This window comes from Corvus cornix, chromosome 3 (genome assembly GCF_000738735.6).
Source record: "Corvus cornix cornix isolate S_Up_H32 chromosome 3, ASM73873v5, whole genome shotgun sequence".
Classification (NCBI taxonomy): domain Eukaryota; kingdom Metazoa; phylum Chordata; class Aves; order Passeriformes; family Corvidae; genus Corvus; species Corvus cornix.
The window spans coordinates 1,604,055-1,626,009 of record NC_047056.1 but is presented as its reverse complement, the minus strand read 5'-3'; the positions used below and the strand labels follow the sequence as shown (position 1 = coordinate 1,626,009).

General features: G+C 43.8%; 2 protein-coding genes and 1 long non-coding RNA gene across 3 annotated transcripts in view; 2 read left to right on the top strand and 1 right to left on the bottom strand.

Annotated features, from left to right (window-relative positions):
• Window positions 1-1,094, bottom strand: part of ACYP2 (acylphosphatase 2) — a 33,745-nt gene extending 32,651 nt beyond the window's left edge. Inside the window, exons 1-2 of the mRNA XM_010402972.3 lie at window positions 1,089-1,094; window positions 339-540 (exon numbers count right to left, since the gene is read on the bottom strand). Of these exons, the coding sequence (XP_010401274.2) occupies window positions 339-540; window positions 1,089-1,094 (208 nt within the window). The remainder of the gene's footprint in view (window positions 1-338; window positions 541-1,088) is intronic.
• Window positions 1,095-1,379: 285 nt separating this feature from the next.
• LOC120411751 lies at window positions 1,380-9,748 on the top strand. The gene is made up of 3 exons (XR_005604260.1): window positions 1,380-1,587; window positions 6,790-6,900; window positions 8,101-9,748. It is a non-coding gene; the product is annotated as an uncharacterized LOC120411751 (long non-coding RNA).
• A 2,915-nt stretch (window positions 9,749-12,663) lies between these two features.
• PSME4 (proteasome activator subunit 4) overlaps window positions 12,664-21,955 on the top strand; it is a 43,996-nt gene continuing 34,704 nt past the window's right edge. The window contains exons 1-3 of the mRNA XM_039569120.1: window positions 12,664-12,891; window positions 18,573-18,713; window positions 19,205-19,321. Coding sequence (XP_039425054.1) covers window positions 12,719-12,891; window positions 18,573-18,713; window positions 19,205-19,321 — 431 coding nt within the window. The 5' untranslated portion in view covers window positions 12,664-12,718. The remainder of the gene's footprint in view (window positions 12,892-18,572; window positions 18,714-19,204; window positions 19,322-21,955) is intronic.

Genomic DNA, 21,955 nt, shown 5'->3' with positions numbered 1-21,955 from the left:
TACGTATTTAAGTGTTAATTAAAACGCTGCAGTGTCTGAATGGGAAGGACGGGAGGGGCATTCCCACATACCCGCGCTGACAGAAGCCACAAGCGCAAGTGCGAGGAATAGGAACTACTCTGGACAGAGCAGCCTGTGCTCCCAAGGGAGCCGAGCCTTAAGGCGGGGGAATATTTAAAACAATCTAAAACAAAACCAAAAAAACTTTCCCGACCCGCTGGGAACGCCGGCAGCGGCTCCGCCTCCCTCAGGCCGCTCCCACCCCGCGCACGCGCGGTGCCACGCCGCCGCCTCAGCGCGGCGCCCCTCGCCCTCCGAGCGCCATCAGCCCGCATTACCTTGCAACCCCGCCCGAACACTTCGTAATCCACGGATTTGAGCGCGGCCGGAGGCCTTTGGCCAGGGTGGGACATGGCAGCGGCGGAGGAAGAGCCGCTGTTTGCGGGCCGCCGGTGCTCCGCGGGCCAGCGCGCCCGGACGGGAGCGCGAGAGGCTCAAGCTTACCGCGTAAGCGGCCGCCTCACGTGGGGACGGGGCGGGCTACGGCAACCCCGGGCAGAGCCCTGAGGGGAAGGGGAGAAGACCTGCGTGTGAGGGAAGAACACCCGATAGCGGCGGGCGGAAACATTGCTCCTCCTGTGAGGGGAAACACACCTGACAGCGAGGGGAGACACAGCTCTTCCCGTAAGGGAAAAACATCGCTTCTCCTGTGAGGGGAGAGCGCCCGACCCCGAGGGCGGGAAACCGCTCCCGCCGTGAGGGACGCGGCCCCGCATCCCTGAGGGGTGGTCCTACGGAGCCCTCATAAGGTGTCATTCCCACATCAATTTCAGGTTAGAAATACGTTGAGAGAACAATGTCTGAACGGGATCGTCTCCTCCTCCAGGGCTGATGCTGCCACATACACACCTGGAGTCCCCACCTCAAGCATCCAGGGCACAGGTGAGCAGCATTAGCTTTTCCCAGGCCTTTACAGGAATCATTGAGAACAAAATGTGATCCATACGTTGTCGAACTGAGGTAATTTTCCCTGATAAGGTGGGAAATTACATAGTTGAAAACGAAAACATAGGGAAAAAAACCCCCACATTCATCTCGGCAATCCTTCCCTGAATTGAGGCTGAGTTACCAACTTACCTCACATGTCCACTTAACTTAAAACTTCACCCGGAGTTTTAACAGCTTCTCTCCCCTGTGCTGGGGCAAATGCCAAACTCCTCAGCTGGAGGAGCAGACCCCAGAGAAAGAAAGATCATCACATGCAAACTGTTCACCCAACTTTCAGTGGTATCTATTAGCATTAGCAAACCTTTCTAAAGCTGTCATAACATAATTTCTTTTGTCTACATGCTACATATACAAAAACAAGTCAAAGACTGATTATTTAGTAGGTTGAGTCTCCAAGAACACACCACTAAGGTTTTTCTCCGGTGTGTTCTATGTCTGCTTGAACTTTAACTCTCCCCCCATTATTTGCTTTTTTTTGTAAAAAAGCCCCAACTTTTCAGGCAGAATTCTACATTAGAAACAGCATTTATCCAACCTTCAAGATGAACTCTGACTGCTCTCACTCACCAACAGATAAAGGTAAGTTAACAGCAACTTCACAATAAAAGCCAAAATAGTTTTATGTATGCTCTCCATTAAGCAGTTTCCACCCACCTGCAAGTTTGTGTTCTACAGTAATACAGCATAACCTGAGTTGTCCACAGGTTTGGATCTTAAGACTAGAGGGAGGTTCAAAATAAAGTCCTAGAAAAATAATGAAATCACTTTTCCAAGACACCCCAGTTAACTAGAGAAACAACCACTCAATTCAGAACAGAACACAAATATTCACATAGAAAAAAAAAAAACTTCAGTATAACAGGGAATAGAAACACAAAGGACAAAACATCATATGCTTTAACTACATAACACATTAAATCAAACCTTTGACTTTCACAGAGATCATACATTTTTCTAATGTGGAATCAGCACCATTTTGTTTTGAAAAAAAGAGGAGGAGAATACAGAAAATCTTTTGTAATTTGCTGCCATCTGGCAGCAGTGAAGAGCAAGACCACTAAAAAATAGATTTACAGTAGCAGTTTATTACACTAAAAAGCCACAGAAGCCTTGAAAGCAGAGCTTATCCTGGTGCTGATGACACTTTGCTATTTGCCGATTCCAGCACTGGCAACAATGACACTTACTATCACTACAGTCTTTGATATTTCATTTATTTGTCATAATATTTTGCCAGTCTTTCCTTAGACAAGTCCAACTTTCTCATTTCATGAGAAGTAGCAGAGAACTCCAGAAGATGATAACTGTGAACCATTTAATATTTTGCTGCCTAAACAATCAAAATTAGAAACCAAAGGTTACTCAAACACAGTAATTAGCAAGAGAGCTTTAGCACACAATACTAAGAAATGCAGGCAGCCTGCATGGAGTTCTGAATTGCCCTTCCACTTCCAGCTGTTTATTCCAGGATGGTGGCATTGGCCTAAGGAGAACCAGTTGGCTGCACTTCCCAAAGCTACAGCCAGTTGTAAAAATAACAATAACACAATTCAGCACCAGGCCCTCTGCCCCACCTCTGGGCATAAAGCCTTTAAAAACTCCCAGTATTCACTCCAAGCACAGTAAATCTTTCCAACAACACTGGGTTTTAGCTATGGCATGAAAAAGGCATAGTAAAATTATTATTACTGGAGAACACCACAACCCAACAATAACACCCTTACAGCCAAACACCAGGGAACCACACAAATGTGGCTTTGCAAGGAGCAGCCTTGGCACATCAGTGACAGCAAGCCTACAGTACCTGTGCAGGTAGAGCCAGGGCTCCCAGCAGAGTCCCTCCAGGAGCAGTAGGCTGGGCCCACAGCTGCCACACAGAAGCAAAACCAGGACTGAACACACCCACAGCATAAGGGCAAGAGCTCTGCTCAGCCCTCAGCTTAAGTAGAGCTCCTGCACCAAAGAGCAGAGGGGGCGTGGGTGGGTCCCAGGTGAAGCTGGTTGGGAGCATCAGACCTATGGGTGCCCTTGACTCTGGCCACTATCAATAAAAAGCAATTTGATTAAGGAATGTCAGTTACTAAGCTTTTGGGTTGGTCATTTGAAAGATGTAGGTTCCTTATGTATGCTATTTGTTCATGTCTGGCACAGAATAGTTGGAAAACCATTCAAACCTTTCTTTCTTTCTTTCATCACCCACTGCTCCCACTTTCTCTCTGTGTGGCTGTCACCTCACACCACCGCACACACTTGATGTTTCCCACTCCCAAAAGGACTGCCTTTGGCATTCACATGGATACCCCATCAGGCTCATAACCTCCCACCTTGCTGTCTTGATTCATCCTTCACCTTGTAACTACGCTGCTATTTTTCTGCACCATTCTTAGCTAACCTGGCTCCTCCTCAAACCTGCTGCGATTGCATTTCCCTCTACTGCTACCTTTTATCATAAGAACTTCTTGATGTATCTTTAGCTGTGCAGCTCTGTTTGTCTGAACCAAACTGTAGACCTTATTCACTTCCAAACAGTCCCCAGATGATTTTGATGAGTGTTTCCAAAGGACCCCAAGGCCTCCAGCTAAAAGAAGTTACTGCTTCTGTTGCCAGGTTATTGCTGTTACGTAGGGAGCATGGAATATCAGGGAAGAAGTTTGGAAGCCATGCAAGCTTAGTTTGACCTTTCCAGCATTTTTTCCTTATTTTCTGTAAAGTGTAATGCACATCAGATTTTATTTTCCTCTCCTTTAAAATAATGTGCTGCCCTTCCTTTCTGTTTTCTTCATCAAGTGAAATTATAAATTCCTTCCCTTTTTCAGTAGCTTTCCTCTTTTGCTCATTACTATGTAATGTTTTCTTCTCCTAAATTGCATTTACCCTTCATTTCTGAATGAAAATTAATGGGTTTGCTACCTCTACTTCAAAGCTGTACAAGCTTCTTCAGGGTCTTTTTTGCAGTCCTTATTTACATAATATCTAAATATACTGAAACCTTTTGTAGGTCTTAATCTCCCAGTTTTTCCTCTTTCTTGGCTATCAGGAACTTTCTTCTTTTTAGCACTACAGATTATATTTGGAAGCCTGAAGGGGAAAACAGGCACAAAGGGGGGGGATTCTTCGAGAGCTTTATTCTGGTGGCTGAGTGATTAATGACTTTATAGATGAATCCGCAGTGTGCCCATAGCACAGGGAGGTGACCTGGTGATAACACTTGTCTGCTGATCCATTTATACTCCAGGATCCAAATCCAGGGACATGGTCCGTGTGGGAAGAATCCTCCACCTGTGCAGCAGCCCCTGAGCAAGGGGAGTGTTGCGCAGGGTACGAGTCACGCCCACACAGATCAGATTTCAGGAGTGCAGCCAAACTTTGTGTGGATGGGACCTAAATTTGTCCCTCGTGCTCCAGAATCCCGGACTGCTTACATAAGGTAACACAAGTGACAGATACAAAATTGTGAGGATGTTATTCTCCTCTGGCTAGACTATATTGTGTAGATTTGGTGTTATTTTGGGAGGGGTTTTTTTGTGTTACATCCTGATTCTGTAGGGCATGAAGACCCCTAAACTGTTTCTCTGAAAGTACCTTTTATTTTTTAAGTTAGGCAAAAAGCGTCTAAACCTCCACCAGTAAAACCACATGAAAACAAAGTTCATTTTTTTTTCAGTCCAAATTAAGCCTTTGAAAGTTTTTCACTGATATATAAAGAAAAGAAAGAATCTTCAGGTAAATCATTCCTAGCTGGTAGTGATGAAATTTTAATCTGAAATCAGAATAAGGAACTAAACCACTGAGTAAATATAAATACTTGCTATGAGGAAATCAGCCCTGGAAACTTGCATCATCACTGCAAAGTTATTTTAAACCACAAAGTGTTGGGAATTAAAACATGAGCATATGAACTGATGTGTCCTATGGCAAAAAAAAATCCCATCTCAAACAAAAATGTGACGGATAAAGTTAAACTATTCAGTACCAAAGCACAGGAACCAGGTGGAATTTGGGGTTAAGTCTGACAGTCCTCTGCTGGTATGAAGGGTCAAGTCAGTCTTGGCTTGATGACTAAATCCAAACACAAACCCACCTACTATAGTGCCTACATTTAAATGGTTTTGATAGGAAAGCAGATTGATCCAGCATTTGATTTATGAAATATCCATTCACAGGAAACTCATTAACATTTGAGGAAAACATTTGAGATTCTGCTGTTATGTTTCCTTTGCTCCACATGCTGAGGAGGAGGATCTGTGGTCATTTAAGGCAGTAAATTTTTTATTCCCATTGAAACATAGGAAATTTAAGCATCACCCTTCCCACGGCCGCCAGAACAATGCTGTCAAATCTGGAGAGGATTCAGGGCTCTACAAAAGATCTAAGAACACACAGAAGAGTGTGGGTTGCTAAAGGAATGGTTTCTCAGGGAGGTGGGTTGACAGCATTACATTTTGCAGCTCTGTGAAACTACTTGATTCATTCTCCTTAATTGCATTCTCAAAAGCAACAAAGAGAAAATAGTGAGTATTTCAGAATCTTGACCTGTATTAGTGCAGCCTGTGCCATCAGGGAAAGTCTCACCGAGTTGATTACTGCTTCACTACTTGGAACTGGGCAACTTCAGGATTTCATTCTCCAATTTTGAACCTGTGGCCAGCTCTTTCCAAAAGTATGATTCAAAGACATTAACTTGTGACAAATTTGGTGAAAATGAGCATCTGGGTGAAGAAAGATGCTCTCTTGTCTTTGAAAGGAGGAATGCTGTCAGACCCGAATTTTCATCCATTTTTATATTACCTTATGGCATCTTCCCCATCCAACCTAGCAAAAACTTCAGTGGTTCTGATAAAACAAGAAGAATCCGCATGATTTTTGTAGACCACACAGGTCTACATAACCATGGATGGCAAAGAGGCCTTGTTATTTTTCACACAGAAAAACTCAGGGCACTAAAAAAATTCTCAGATAAAAAGTTAATGACAATCAAAAGGGAATAACTTCTCACACTGTGCATGAATCAGAAATTACGGCTGAGGAACATGATGCCAGAACAGAATGAGCTTAAAAAGCAGATGAATGAGGGGATGAAAAACCCATTTAGGACTACTAAACTATTAGAATGAAATAGCCTGTGACTCAGGATGTCTGCCTGTGAACTAAGAAAATGGAGAGCATGCAGGGGGGAAGTAAGGTTGTAGCACGCCCTGTTCTTAATCTTTAGTTCTGAGTTTTAGTCTTGTCACAGGAAAATGTTCTTGCACAATTCCACAGCAAAAACTGAGGCCAGTCTGAAAGAAGCTGAAGGCTTTCTTGGAAAAAATAAACGCTTGCAGGGGCTACAGAGAGAAAAAGGCACAGAGCCTGGGAATGTAGTCAGAAAGTAAGACTACCTAAGTGAATATCTAGCTTCAAGAAAAATCAGCGAGGGCACCTGAAGGAGATACTCAACAAAGTAGCTCTGATGGTACCAGCTGCTCCCTGAAAAGCCTCTGGAGAGCTGATGGATGCCATCCTTGCTCTGTGCAGCGCAGGATCGGGTCAGGTGCCCTGGGCAGGGCTGGCTAGGGCTGCACTCAGGGTGCTGCAGATGCTGTGATGCAGAGGGGCTGTGCGCATCCAGCTGTTGGCTGCTCTGAACTTGGTAACAACTCTGGCACCCCTGACACCACCCTAAATTCCCTCTGCTCCCAACTTCCCATCTCAAAACTCCCTGCTTTTCAGAGGTGCTAATTTGCTGGGGATATTTGGGGATAACCAGAGTGATTCTGGTCCAGTTTCTTCTAATTTCAGAGCCTGTCAAGCCTCCTGCTAATACCACTCCAGATGCTGATGGCTCTATCTTTCCCAGGCGAAGGGGGCTGGAATCTCCAAGGACAACCATTTTTCCAGCCATGCCTTTGGGTAAGCAGATTAATTCAGAGCATGGCTAGAGGATTTGAGCAGGCATTTTGCAAAGCCAAGAAAGCATGAATCAAGTTCTGCATCCATCCATTGCAAGGCTACTGAAAAAGAAAACACGTGTGGGTTGTAGATAGTGGTATCACAGCCACAGTGAACGCCCACCAGATTGTCCTGCAGAGCCCTCTCTGGAGATTACAAGCTGTCTTTCCTGCTCTTTTTGTTCAAGGCAGATTCTGTTTCTCACTTGAGTTTTCTAAACATCCTGAGCTCTTTCACCCAGGTCTCAGTGCTTTGCCCAGCAGAAGGGGCAAATCCAGGGCTGCTGGATTTGTACTAAGCAAGGCTCAGTTTTCCACTGGGCTTGGCCTCGAAGTAACAACACACAAATGTGGCAAAAGCAACTTTTCCCTTTCCCTGGGATATCCCTGAATTTACAGGCCTACTGTGCTCTTTAGTTGGAACATTCCTTCTGTCCTAAACAGCCTTTCTGACAGTTTTATTTCCAAGGCTGTAAGGAAGTATTAATTTACAGTCATTGTTTCACCTTGAACTCTTCTAAATGGGATACCTGGGACAATAATAAACCAATTTACAATTCCTTGGATCCTGGTGTTAGTCAGCAGGCCCAGCACTGCCATAATCATGCCCCTGGCATAATTACACTTATTATCCCCACGTTACCAAGGCATAGACATAAACAACATGCCAGGTTAGACCAAATGAACACCAGAGAGCTCCAGGTTTGTTCCATGTGATCCTCCCAAAGGTTTCTTAATCTGCTGGGTGTCTCCCTAACACCCCGCGAGAGAAGCTGCTGCTTTAGAAAGGTACAAAAAAAGTCTCCTGTGCAGATTCCATGTACAAAACCACGCAGCCAGGAGCAAAGGAAAGCTAATTCTTTAGCAGAAGAGAAAGGATTGGTTGCTTAAGGGAATATTTAAGTGAGCTTGCTTCTCCTCCAGAATTCATAAATATTTAAATACTGCTGATTCACATGTCCAAACACTGAACATACAATCCACCCACAGAATTAAAGCCTGAACAACCACTTGAGCTATGGCCATGATAAACACAATTATTTGTGCTGAATGCTGCTTGAAACAAGGCTGAAAATCTGAGCAATGATTTTTTGCTATTTGCTTTGTCCTTGATTGGGAAAAACAGACCTTATATATGTTTTTTTATTTTCTTTTTAAATAGACATTGCCAGTTTTTCAGCTTGACAAGGAACAGACAAACCAGAGAACTGCAGATGAAGCTGCAACAGATGCATTTGCCACTTAAAGACAATTAATATGATCAGCTACCCAGGCACTTGGGGTAAGGTGTGTCACAATCCTCTCTGGCAAACACAGGGCCGCTGCCCAAGTCCATAATGAGCAGTTTCTGTGTCAGTGACTGCAGGCTGCCAAGGGACTGTGTTTCTTTGATTTCCTAGAACAGCAGAATCCCTAGGAATGACCTTTGCAAGTTCACTGTCATCACATGCTCCTCTGGGGCTGGTTTCTGTTTGGCACGAGACTGAGACAGAAAAGTCCATCTCAATGGCTCAAGAGGAACAGAAAAAAACCCTAATGTGTCTTTCCCCAAAGTTGGCTGCATTTCTGTCATGTCCAAGGAATTATTATTTATTTCAAATAGCTGTGAGTAATTTGGAAAGAACCTTTTACAAAGAGGCTCAAGTCTATTGCTTTTGCTCCCCGCCGGCACAATAGTTTCCAGGGATATCTTTGGGAGTTTCAGACATGTACAGGAAACAGCCTGTCAGAGGCAGAATCTCTGCTGTGGATTTGGGGCAATTATGCTTTCCAAATCTTAGGCAATAAGGGACCAGAAGAGAACAAATCCAGAGAGTGGAGAGGAAAAACCACTTTTGCTATAAATTAATTTATTTCACCAAGGAGAATTGAGGTTCTTGTACAAACAAAGACTGTCCATTGTAAGCACAGTAACACATTAAGTTCAGTTGGAAAAGAGCGGAGGCCAAACAATATCTTGTGAATGGATATAATTGAGGATGGATTTAACTCTCAGAAACAGAACCACTGGGAACGTAAAGTGAAGGATAATGCTGCACATATTTGGTCAGCTTTGTCTATGTAGTAAAGATTTACAAATTATGAAGGTGCCCATAATAGCATTTTAACCCCTTCACAAGGTCCTCTTATTTCTGCTCAAGGAATGTTCCACTTATATTAGAACACACAGATCCAAACAGGCATTGCAGAAAAAGAACAATATTCAGCGTATGTGCTGTAGGTGACACTGAACCCGCCTCCCCATCCAACTTGAAACATATCATGGAGTATTTAGACAGCCTTATTTTAGGGACCTAAAATTAGTTCCTCTGAATCACACTTTAGAAGAACCTATTTTTGTCCCATACTACACAGGAAACTTAAGTTCTTCATTCAGATGCTGTAATTACTCTTGCCCTCATCCCCCAAATAGACAAATTCCCTGTAAAATAGAAGTTTATGTGACAGGGGTGTTTCCCAGTTGCCTCTTGGCACCTTTCAGTGCCAGCTTTGGATGACCGACCTGTTTAGAAACACGGGGCTGAGGGAAAGTCTGAGGAGCCTCATAAAAAAGCAGGCTATTCCTCTTTATTTCTGTAGTGGGGCTTTGTGAGATATGGGGCTCATAGACCTGGACAGGTATGATACAGGTAATATGAAGCTCCTGTTGGATTGGCTATCCTTTTCCAAACTGTACAATCATAGAATCATAGAATGGTTTGGGTTGGAGGGGACGTTAAAGCTCATTCTTGTACCCACTGCCATGGGCAGGGGCACCTTCCACTATCCCAAGTTGCTCCAAGCCCTGTCCAACCTGGCCTTGGACACTTCCAGAGGTGGAGCAGCCACAGCTTCCCTATACCAGGGCCTCCCCACCCTCACAGGGAAAAATTTCTTGTGTGCATCTAAGCTAAACTTACTCTCTTTCAGTTTGAAGCCATCCCCCCTCATCCTGTCACTACAGGTCCTTGTAAAATGTCCCTCTCCATCTTTCTTGTAGTCTCCCTTCAGGTGCTGGAAGGGCCTCAGGTACTGAAAAACACATAGAAGCCTTTCACTCAAAAATGATCCAACTTTTAACTTGGGTGGGAAAGGACAGATGGGTCACTAAGGAAAACATCTGTGCTAAGTAGTCACTGGAGAGCTGAGGCAGCAGGAAGCAGGGTTAAAGCTGAGTGACAAGATCCCCAAATCCCTGTGCCAGTGCTGGTGCTGGCTGCCCTCGGGCATCGCCCAGTGAGGGAACATGTGAACAACCCCCAGCGTGACCTACGCCACTGTCAGCACTCAAAGTTTCTCATGAATGGGGAGATTGTGTTTTCTTCACTACACCACTCGGATTCATCAATTCTCAGGAGGCAATGCCAAAACCAACAGGTGGCTGCCGTATTTGGGTTGCTGGCAATTCATATTCCTCCTACTTAATAGGAGAGGAAGAAGCTGTTGATGTGAAGTGGCACAGACGGGTCCTGTGTTATGAAAGCCCCGTCCTTCATCATCTGACTCGGGAACCAAATGTGCTCTCACACACTGCTGCAGCCAAAACATATTGCAAACTTGAACAACACATTTATTTTTGACTCACTTGGCAAAATGTATCATTTTTTTTCTCCTTTTAAAGAGCAGAATGGTGGCATAGCAGGGAGGGGAAAAGGATTAGTTTTTTAATAATTACTAAATGTAATTAGTAAATGAATCAATATGCAGAAAATACATTCAAAATGCAAGTACTACAGGTATGCTTACTACTGTAACTATGAATGGAGCCGGAATCTCCTTTGCCTGTGTTTCAGTCTCTGAAAACAGGAATGGAGGAGATCAGATGAGTTAGTAGGATGGCTGTCAGAGGTGCTAATGGCATAACTTTGCATGTTTTTCCCCAAAAGGTGTTTAATTCCGGTGGAAGGCACTCGTGTCTGAGGCCACAGCTGAGAAGGCAGCTTGTTGGCTTAAACAAAACAGGCTCCCTGAGGTCAGAGGTGTTCATTCACATGCCAAATACTCCAAAATGCCTGAAAAATCAAGGCTCAGTTTTAACTTGGGCTAGAAAGGGCAGGAGTTACTTTTTATAACATGGCTACAAAGCAACAGAACGCAGCTGCGAAGCTCCTGATGTATCTGCCAACTTCAATTTCTGAACAATTACTGAATTCTGATATTTTTCCCCTCCAAGTCCAAACAAATTCTGCATGCTTCAAATTTGACAAACACTTTCCCACATTGGAAATGTCTGAACAAATCACCATTTTGATTATCCAGAATTGCCTCTAAGTGACAGAAAATAAATAATTTTAGACTTTTCAGTTTAAATGCACACATATTTTCACTTACCCTTTTCACTAACCATAGGTATTGGTTTTTTATTACAGCTTTTGGGCCAATTTATTATCCTTGACTGAATTGGTGAAAAAACTATTAAATTCATATTGTTTATTCCTGTTTTCACCAGAAAAACACTAAACGAAGATGTACTTTATCCCCACAGAAATCTGACTATGATCAAGTTTCATTTTTAATTCAAACCAGAAAGGGCAGAAATTCATCTATGAATTGTTTTGCCTCATGTAGATATGAGGCAACACAACTGAAAAGCCCCTTTGAAAGATGGCAACAACATTAGCGAAGTCCAGCTATTTTGTAATCATGTAAAAGTTGATAGATGGGATATGACATCCTGTGATACAAAATCTTCTACAAATGGAAGGGCTTCAGAAGAATGGGACAGTAAACAAAATCCTGGTGCTTCTTTTATTAAAAACATGGGTCTAGGAGGGTGGAAAAAGTAGATGATGTAAGTGCACTCCTCGGGAAGATGCCATGATGCCTTTGCCTGTCACACTTAGGTTTTCTGTGGCATTTCTTCTCTCCCTATCATATTCCACAATTTAGTTAGCCTTTTTTTTTTTTTTTAATTTTAAGCAGAGCTAGTTTGAGCATAAAGATCAAAAAACAGGATTTACCCTTGTCAGTAGCTCTAAATCTAATCAGTTTGCAGCTGTTGTATGGCCACGATGTAATTCTTGAGGGGAAATTCAATTACATTAGGACAGCTGGAGATAACAGCTATCAGTGCTGTTATCACATATCCCTCAGCAGTTTATCCCACACCCACGGCCCGCGGGCGAGCTCTGCTCTCCTGACTAGCTTTATTATTTCAAATAAGCCTCTTAGGCAGCCGCGCAATCTGCTATCAAACTCCGGGGCTAATTACAGCACCACCGAGTCAATTAGGCTGGCAAAGACCTCGGAGATGGTCATCGAGTCCAGCCTATGGCCCGACACCTCCATGTCGGCCAGACCACGGCAGTGAGCGTCCGGTCTGTGCCTGCACCTCTCCAGGGATGGGGACTGCCCCGTTATCTCCAGCACCCGCCCCATCCCCACCTCACACCGAGTATTTCTGAGCGAGGACTAACGCTTGATTCCCTCCCGATGAGAGCAGTCGGTGCGCGAATGCTTTCACTCCGAATTAAGCGTCCAGGTGGCGGCACCTTTGGGAGAAGGGCTTTTTAACAAACCGCAAAGCCGCAGAGCGCGAACCCTGAACTCGGGCGGGTGCCGCGGCCTTTCCGCCCCCTCCTCGCGGCGGTGCCCAAGAGGACCCGCAGGGACAGCGCCGTGGCCGCCCCCAGCAGAGCCCCAGCCCCGGCCCTGCGCCTCCGCCCGGGCCGGCCCGGTGCCCGCGGAGCACCCGGAGCCGCCCCGGGCCCGCCTTCCGCCGGAAGTGAGCGGCGCGGAGCCGAGCGGGGCGGGCGGGGCGCGGCGGCCGCGGTCACCGGCCCTCCCCGGGCAGCGCCGACATGGCCCGGCCGCCGCAGAAGGAGATCGTCTACAACAAGCTGCTGCCCTACGGCGAGCGTCTGGAGGCAGAGGCCGCCCGCTTCCTGGCGCACATCAAGGGCAACCTGGCCCGCGCCGTGCAGCTGCAGGAGCTCTGGCCCGGCGGGCTCTTCTGGACCAGGAAGCTCTCGACGTGAGTGCCGGGGCGGGACGGGGAACGGGGCCTCGGGCTGCGAGCGGCGCGTCAGTCCCTCGCCTTGCCTTGCCTTGCCTTGCCTTGCCTTGCCTTCGCTCGCCGAGCCGTGCCCTGCCCGCCGGGAGCGCCTCCCGCATAACGGAACCGCCGGCGCCCGGCCGGGCCGGGGCTCCCGGCCGCTGTCCCGTCCCCGCCTTACACAAGGCCGGCGCTTCCACATCGGAAATGGGGACAAAGGTGGCTCCGGCCGCAGGAGCTCGCCTGCTGCCTCTGAAACTTCCGAATTCTACGAGTTAAGCGCTTGTGCGTTTAACTCGTGCTTTTATTTTTAATACGTGTATATTTTTTAATGCCTGCTTGGCTACCTGTTTCACCTCTCCCCTTCTTAAGCAAGTGGTGGTTGATACAATCTCCGTGTAACTTCTGCTTTAGGGACACGAAGTCTTTCTCAAGACAGGCGATTTGTTGGGTCAGTGCTGGCAGGATTAAATTCTGGCTTAATGCTGTATAAACACCGCTGGTGCCCTTGATATCTTGGCTGTACTCTGGCGTGGAGTAGTTTGTGCTGATGTTGGCCGTGCTGTGTGCTGGTAAGATGGTTTTTATACAGATAAACCCTCGGTGGTTTCATAGATAGCACCGAGTACTGCATAGGTTTCTCCTCGTGAATTTTACAAAGTGACCCTATTTTATTCGGGACACTCTGGCGCTGGGTATGGCATCATATGGCAGTGAGTCCTGTAGCTTCAATCAGTAAATTCTGTGGATGTTTATCATGTTTGTTGCTGAACGCTGTGTGTGCCTTCACATACAGCATTTCCTGTGTGCCAGAAGCAACGAAATACGTGTGTTTTGAACCGTTTTGAAACGCTCGCTTACAACTTCCCTCCTTACACAAGTCCTTTTTTTATAATACTAATTGAGAATTTAATATACATTTGTCAGTCAAAGCCTGTTAGGTACGACTGTATTGGAATATAAGCGCCTTTCTGTTTCCCAAGAGGCAGTCTTAGATAGAATTACAGTGGTGGTTGCAAAATGACTCACATGTTTGTGTTATGTGACAGTTTGAACCTGCTTGGAACTAGTTCAACACTGCTTCCCTTCCCACCCCCCAGCCATCTGCCAACTCATACTGGTTTCAGTGGTACCTGTTGCCTGTACCTGTGGTGGAACTTCCTATTCCCATCGAGTTGAAATAAACTTAGGAGTCCCTACAGTGAGAAAGATTGGCTTCAGCTAAATAGGCTGAGTAGACACAGAAATTCATTCAAAGTGTGCCTTAGAAACACCCTGTTACTCACTCTGTAAATGGCAATTGCTGTTACCACTTCAGGCTCCAGGGCAGTGAATTTGGCCTGTTGGGAACCACTGCTGTGCTGCTTTATGAATCATAGAAAGGTCAGCAGGCTCCAATTTGTGGTTTTCCACCTACTCTTTGAAGTTTGAATTCATTGTGAGTGTTTGCAGCTTGTCTGATGCCTGTTAGTACCATGGTTTTCTTTGCAGCATTTTAGATACAGGGAGGCTCTGAGTGTGTTTGGTGTGGGCAGGGAAGGAAATAGTGGGCTTGGTGTAAAAAATAAGTTGGTGTAGTTAATGTGAGAGATGTGTTGCTGCTCGGTTTGACTTGACGAAGTACTTCTAGGGATAAAAGGCTGAGATAATCGGGATTGTTCAGCCTGGAAAAGGGAAAGACCAGGGCAACCTAATTGTGGCCTTCCAGTACCTGAAGGAAGCAGGCAAGAAAGGTGGAGAGGGACTATTTGTAAGGGTCTGGAGTGCCAGGACAAGGAGGAATGGCTTCAAACGGCCAGAGGCAGGGTCAGATGGGATATTGGGAAGGAATTCTTCCGTGTGAGGGCGGGGAGGCCCCTGGATCCCTGGAAGTGTCCAAGGCCAGGTTGGATAGAGCTTGGAGCACCCTGGGATAGTGCAAGGTGCCCCTGCCCATGGCAGGGGGTGGAACTGGTTGGGCTTTAGGGTTTCTTCCCACTCAAACCATTCCATGATGCTATGAAATACGTTAGTAAAAGCTCAGACATAGATAAAACACTTCCAGCCATGTGGTGTTCATGACAATATAATCCAGTCTGTACTCTCTCGATAGTCAGGGACTCATGTCCAAATTGACTTGCTCCCTTTTTCCTTTCTGGAAAAAGCTATAATTAGTAAAATGGAAATGCTCAGAATCTTCATAATGGCATGATGGCTGCTTAGATTTGTTGTCGATGTCTGAATTGCAAAGGCTGGAATTCTTGCAGTATTCTGTGAAATAATTTGTCTTTATTTACTGTACTGATACAAATGTTAATACAAACTGGGATATGTGTACATATGAATGAGCAAAGCAAACAGTGGCATGCAGATGATACACCTGCATAGTTACACCTCCTCAGCTTTGTACAACTCTGTGCCATAGGAGAGAATGAAAGTGAAACTCGAGTCTTTTTTTGAGTTAAAGATTTGAGAGCTCTTTCATGGTGGCAGCTGAATTGTGTATTTTTTATACCCCCCACAGCTGGAACCATGACTTGCACATATTTATCTTCTGACCAGCTGTTTCTGCTGTCTGATGTCACGAACTGAGTAGGGAGGGGGGACAGAAAAGAGGCAGAATAGGAGTTTATCAGACAAAATGCCTGTAAGCTGATTTGAATAATTCTTTTATGGGTCTTTTTCCGTGGTGACAACTGGTTCTTTTGGGGGGTGTGTGTGGACTGTGGTGAGAGAACTTTCTCTCCTGTGAGGAGAGTAACTTATGATTTGATGAGGCTTCCAAAGCAAGTAAAACTTGCCTCAGAGACTGGCAGTTAAATCTGTAACAATTGCTCCAAGATTCCTTCAGCTTTGGCTGGTAAAAGCTTGTAAAATACTAACTGGGTTGTGAAAGCAGAAGGATGAATCTCGGCTTGCCACAGCATGTGTGGGAAAAGCAGGTTGCATCAAAATAATTTGCTTAACTGGCCTTGCTCCATAAGTTTTTATGGTCTCCAGGTCAGCAGTAGCTACTGCCTCAACTTCTCCCTCCTTCATGATTTATGGATTGTTCTAAAAATTAAAAAAAAACCCTAAATATAGTCAGTAAATGAGCATATTAATATAATACAGACATTTCATGGTTACTGTACATGGAGTTAACTCTGCCGCCAGGCAAACACACAAATGCCTTTCTGTGCTTTCTGCTCCAGCAGTCAGTGTGAAGCTGAGGGACTCAGTTGCTGTCCCTGACAATGTTATTTTATGTGCTTGTCAGGTGTAGACTTACAAAATTACATTCAACTGTCTTGCTGTAAGATGTGGAAAAAATGCAGCTCAACTCGAAGGAGAATGACAGGACGCAAGGTTACAGTGAGGATGGAAATGTTTCCATGGGACTCAGCCAAGTATTTTAATCACTATCTCCTAAAAGTCTTGTTTGATATCTTTCTCTCATCTTTATCAGGGAAATAGAAGCTTTCTTTGGCTGTGTGAGGGATGTGTGTGCTGTGTACATGTACATGTGATTTAAGCAGTCCTGCTGAGCATGATTCATTGCTTTTCACATCATTTGTCAAAAACTGAGATTTAAACCAGTCGTGATCCTGTCCTGTGTGTTAGGAAATGCAGATGGAGAGCCAGGAATTTAGGAGAGTGTGTTGTTCGGCTTCTGGAGGAGAGGTAATTTTTAACTGTAACAGAGCAGCCAACTTTCTAGGGCAGTTTAGGATGGCCACATGATATGATAGTACACTTCCTAAAAATAGGCCTATTGTACTTGAGGAGGGAGAGATTGGCTACCAGCACTCCGAGATTGGGGAATTGGCTTTATGGTTTTCTTTTTTCTTTTCTTTTTTTTTTTTTTTTTTGTCATCTCCAGAGACCTTGTACTCTGTGTAGAAAGGCTGGAGTTGGAAACAGAATTTTCACTTCTTAATCATGTTTTTTTGGTTGTGTGGGTGGGTTTTATTTGTTGGTTTTTTGGGGTTTTTTTTCAATGTAGCTGAACGCAGGGGACCAGCACAATGAAGGACAATCAGTTTATCATTTTTGCAGGATAAGAACTCTTAAAACCTCAAAGGAATCAAAAAGGCAGTGGATTTAAGATTTCAAGTGTCATCTCAATGTGGTATTATCTGCTTTCAGAAGTCTTATTTTTTATTTTGCAACAATTTAGTTTTAGATTTCCCACCCCCCCTCTCCCCCCCCAAATAACCCAATTATCCTGAAGAGACACCATTTCTATGATGCACATTATCTGTCTGATTAGCCCCTGGACACTCTTCAGGGCTCATGAAGTTCTGCCTCTATTCTTTTATTTAGTAATGGTGATATTTCATCCCTTCTGAGGGGATATTCTGAAAACATTGCAGTTTCCCTCTGATAGATTCTACTTGTTTAATCTTGAGGAAAAGGCTGAGCACCCCTTTCTAGAACTATTTATTTTCTGCTACTGCCTTAATGCTCAGCTGGATTAATACAAATAATTGACCTCTTTCAGCTCTGCTTCCCTCCTACATAAAGAAGCTATAAAATATGGGAGCAATTTGGCACAAAGTCCTGCTGCTTGGGCATAGTGACATCTTTGTGTTCAGCGTGTTTCTGTGTACTTTACTCCTTTCTTAATTAAACAGCATTTTGTGTAGCAGAGCTGTTGTTAGAAAATGTCAAGAAGGAGAACCAGCCAAACATTTTATTTTTAGTTATATATAGCAATGCTGGCAGATAAATTGGATCTCTGTGTTTCTTTGTAGTTAAAACTTGTTTTCCAGGCTTCTGCAGTTTCTTTTTTTTTTTTTTTTTTAATCATGCATGTTTCACCCATTTTTTTTTTCTCTGAGGATTCTTTTTGCATGTCTTTTTTAGGCATGTGAAAAGTGTAGGTGTTCAGCTCTTGGTGGTGTAGTTCTGTAGGTAGGTAGTATCTCTGGTCAATCCAGATTATTTAGGTTCCTGTGGTGGAAAAGTGGGTTGTCCTGTATTTTGTTTGTTTCCTTCTGTGTTTTAAGTAAGTACAACGTTGAAATGAACATTAGTGAAAACACTGCCCTTCAAATGTAAACATCCCCCCTTGAACTTGACAGGAAAAAGGAAATGGAATGCAGCTTTCTTATGAATCTTTAAGAATAGTCAGAGCTGTAATAAAGAGGGAAGTTGCCTCCCAGTGAACAGTAATTTACAGATGTGCCACACCTAAAATGCTCTGCTAGCACCTTATATAAGTTTTGCTGGTGCAGAATATCTTCAAAGACTTGAAACATGTTTCTTTTTTCAATCTCAACTTAAAACCAGGAAACACTTCTTCTGGAGTGAGTCTGATGGACCTACCCTTGCTGAAGATAGTGGGACACGCCACCAGCAAAGCTCAGCGTCTAAATCAATTATTTGTCCTTACTGGGAACTACTTGATCTGAGTTTGATTTGATACTTTGTGGGTTGTTTTTTTTTTTAGCTTCTGGATTCTGTCCTGTCCATGAGCTTACAGTAGCTGTAGAATCTTATAGGGCTGTAAACTTTGTCTGGTCATTCATTTTCTTCATGTAATTGCAGTTGTAACTCTTCCCTTGATGTGTGTCTTCAGTTCTTCTTGGACTTGAGAACCAAGTTTTAGTTTTGTTTCATTAAACAGCAAATCGGAGGGATTCTGGCTCTGGTCTTGGATAAAATGGGATGTTTAAAATATTGTGTTTGGTTTGCAGATACATCCGACTATATGGGAGAAAATTCAGCAGGGAGGATCATGTGCTGTTCATCAAACTGTTGTACGAGTTGGTGACAATTCCAAAGCTGGAGATCAGCATGATGCAAGGATTTGCACGCCTGCTGATCAACCTGTTGAAGTGAGTACATATTTCTGCTGACTGTGGAAACTTCTGTCTCAGAACAGCTGATCTCTTGCTCAATGTTGTGCCTTTCATGTAGCAGAGTTCTTACAGGTTGCTTCACTTATCTGCCCTGTACAGTGCTCATGGTTAAAGGGTTCTCCTGTGCAAACACCTGTCAGAGCTTTAGGAGTGGGACTGAAAGTGGAAGAATGCCAGTTTTGCCCCTATCAAGAAAACCAGACAGCTCAGAAAGCCAAGAATTAAGGCTGAATCTCAGCTAGGGAGAAGATGAAAACTGGCTCACAACTTGATAATGTTTATTTCACTTAGTCAGGAAAAATCTTGACAGTGTCACTTATGCTGAAGGCTGCCAGTGGCCAGCCTGGTCCTGCCTGCCCTTCCTGCAGTTTGTGCCAAACTGGGAGCAGGGATGGGGGTATTCCCACGTGCAGTGTGTCCATGTCAGTGTTGAATCCTGAAGTGCTTGATGTTTTGTTTCCTATTAGGAAAAAGGAACTGCTTTCCAGGGATGATTTAGAGTTGCCTTGGCGACCACTCTATGAAATGTTGGAAAGGATATTATACTCCAAAACAGAACATCTGGGATTAAATTGGTTTCCCAAGTAAGTTCACGTTTTAAAACATTTGATAGGCCTATAAGTACCTGCTTTGAAGTACAGTGCAATGTGCTTTTAATATCTGGAATTTGATCCATGGGAAATATCCTGTTCCTATTTTCATGAGGCACCTTTCAATAATTGCATGCAGGGCTGCACCAAATCATGTATCTCCTTCTGCTGGTGGCTTGTGTTTGTCATGCTGTTTCTTTCTTTATGAATGTGATTAGTTTTTAAATACACTGCAACAGAGGACTTGCTCAACTTATTTTAGGGTGATAACCCACAGTTTAATAAATTTAGTATGAAATATTTAATGATCTTGTCATGGTTTAAACCCCAGCTGCCAACTAAGCCTCGCTCGCTGCCCTTCCTGGTGGGATTGGGGAGAGAACTGGAAGGGTAAAAGTGAGAAAACCTGTGGGTTGAGCTAAAGATGGGTAATAATGTGAAGAAAATTAACTTACCCCAGCCAAAACCTGCACAGAGACTAAGTTAAATGTATGCTGTTCTGTTCTATAACACAGTAACGTTGTGGGGAAAAATATACAAATGGTACTGTCCTTCAATATTTGTACTGTAATCATTCCCAGGATCTGGAATCCAGGTATAAATCAGTCTGCACTCCAAGAAAAATGAAGTATCTTCTATAGGAAATACATGTATTTGCTCAAAGTGATGCCATGATAGGGAGAAATCATTTCTTTTCTCCAGTTAAGAATTTTAGACATGTTCTATTGATTTTAAAAATGAAAGCTTGTTTTCTTTGCTTTCTCTGCACTGTCAATTCCTCTCCATCTGTCATATTTCCAGACTTAAAATTTTCATAATTATCCCAGTCAGAAAAGGTCCTGCTCTATAAATTACAGATTATAAAAGATAGCACATAGATGACACATTATCTTTGGTTGAATTGAAACTTCATCAAGAAATGCAGGAGAAAATGCTTCATTTGCTTTTAAAAAAATAATTTTCTGAATGATGCTGGAGCACTGCCACTGATTCCTGCGGGGAAGATCCTATTGCTGATAAGGGACGTGAACAGGAAATACATGGAGCATTTCAGGCTGAATTTCTCTTGTGGCCGTGTAGCTGAAAAAAATCAGTTTGCTAAATTGAATTATTTTGGTAATTGTAGGTAAGATGTGAAAGAGCAGAGCCTTCCTTGGTTTATTTTGATTTTATTTTTTAATTTTTGCACCTGCAGACCTTGCTCTGGGGGGATGGTGTTGAGGAGCTGCTCACTGTGTAGTGGGGAGGGACCTTTTCCAGGAGGATAGAGGAGGTAAAGCAGGAAGGACGATTTCTGTTGTGATGGTCTGACTGAAGCATTCAGCTTTTATTAACTTCATTCCATGTCAGGCACTCCATGCAGTGTGATTCCTTCTCATACAGTGCTCATCCTCTTTTTGAGGGGTATCTTTTTGGTGGAAGTCAAGGCTTTAAAAGCTGATTTGTAGCTGTTTAATTTATCTCCTGTTTTAATTGAGTTTTATTTTTGTTTACGTTCAGTTCATATCGACCAGGCTGGTCTTCACCTAAAACATTTGTGCTTAATGTGTTACATAGGTGGTAAGAATGATTTTTTTTTTTTTTTTTTTTTTTTTTTTTGACCTCTGGCCAATGCATGCTCTGTTGGACTGCAGCACTGTCACACAGGTGGAATTCTCTGCATAAATAATTGTATTTGGAAGCCCAGTGTTAACCTGACACCACTGCTGATGATGAGAATGTCGCACTGGATGTAAACCGTGCTAATTGGGGACCCAGGCAGTGTGTGTGGAGTGGCTCTCCAGGGCTCTGTTCTAACTAATTTAACCAGCAAATACATTTCAGGGGTCAAATGAGAGGTAAATTTTGCTTTGGAGCAATTGTTGTGTGTGATTATGGATAAAATCACTGTTGATGCAGGAGCATGTTACGGAGTGAAGGTACCTTCCTCTTAAATCCGATGAAATCATGGAAAGTGCTTTAGCAGTGAGGTAATGGCTTCTGGAAAATCCACCCAGCAACAGCCTTGGGACTGTGAAGAGCTTCTGTGTCAAGAGTTCACTTGGAATTTTTGCATGGAAACAGTATCAGGAGTTTTGGTGTATGATAAGTGCAGAAAACTGGTGGAAGTGGCAGTGGGATCGCAGTGGGGTTTGCTTTGTTTGGGTTTTTTTTAGAAACAAGGGCTTAGTTGTACTAATCCAGTGAGAGATGGCTCACTATAGTTAGGAGATCACTAAAATAACTTGTGAAACTGTAGCTGGTTGCTCTTTCCATTGTCTTAATTTAAGCTGTGTGGTGGAGTGTCCACTTCAGGACTAGAATTTCTCTTCAGGCCTAGAATTTCCCCTCTCCTGAAAAACTGAAATTTGTCTTTTACTGCTTTTTGATAATGTAATAGTCAGCAGTGTCAATTTATATGTTAATAATTTTCTCTTTGTAAATGCGGGGGAAAAATACCCCGATTTGCTAATCAGTATCATCCTACCCTTTCCAAAAGAGGAAAATAATCCTGTAGTGCCAAAAAAGATAACAGTTATAGGGCTTAAAAGTGCTGTTGGGTGTGCTTTAATGTATCTCCCCAGCTGCAATGTCCTATCCTTTCCTAACAGTCCCCTGAAGGGAATATTCCAGGATGTCTCCTGTAGC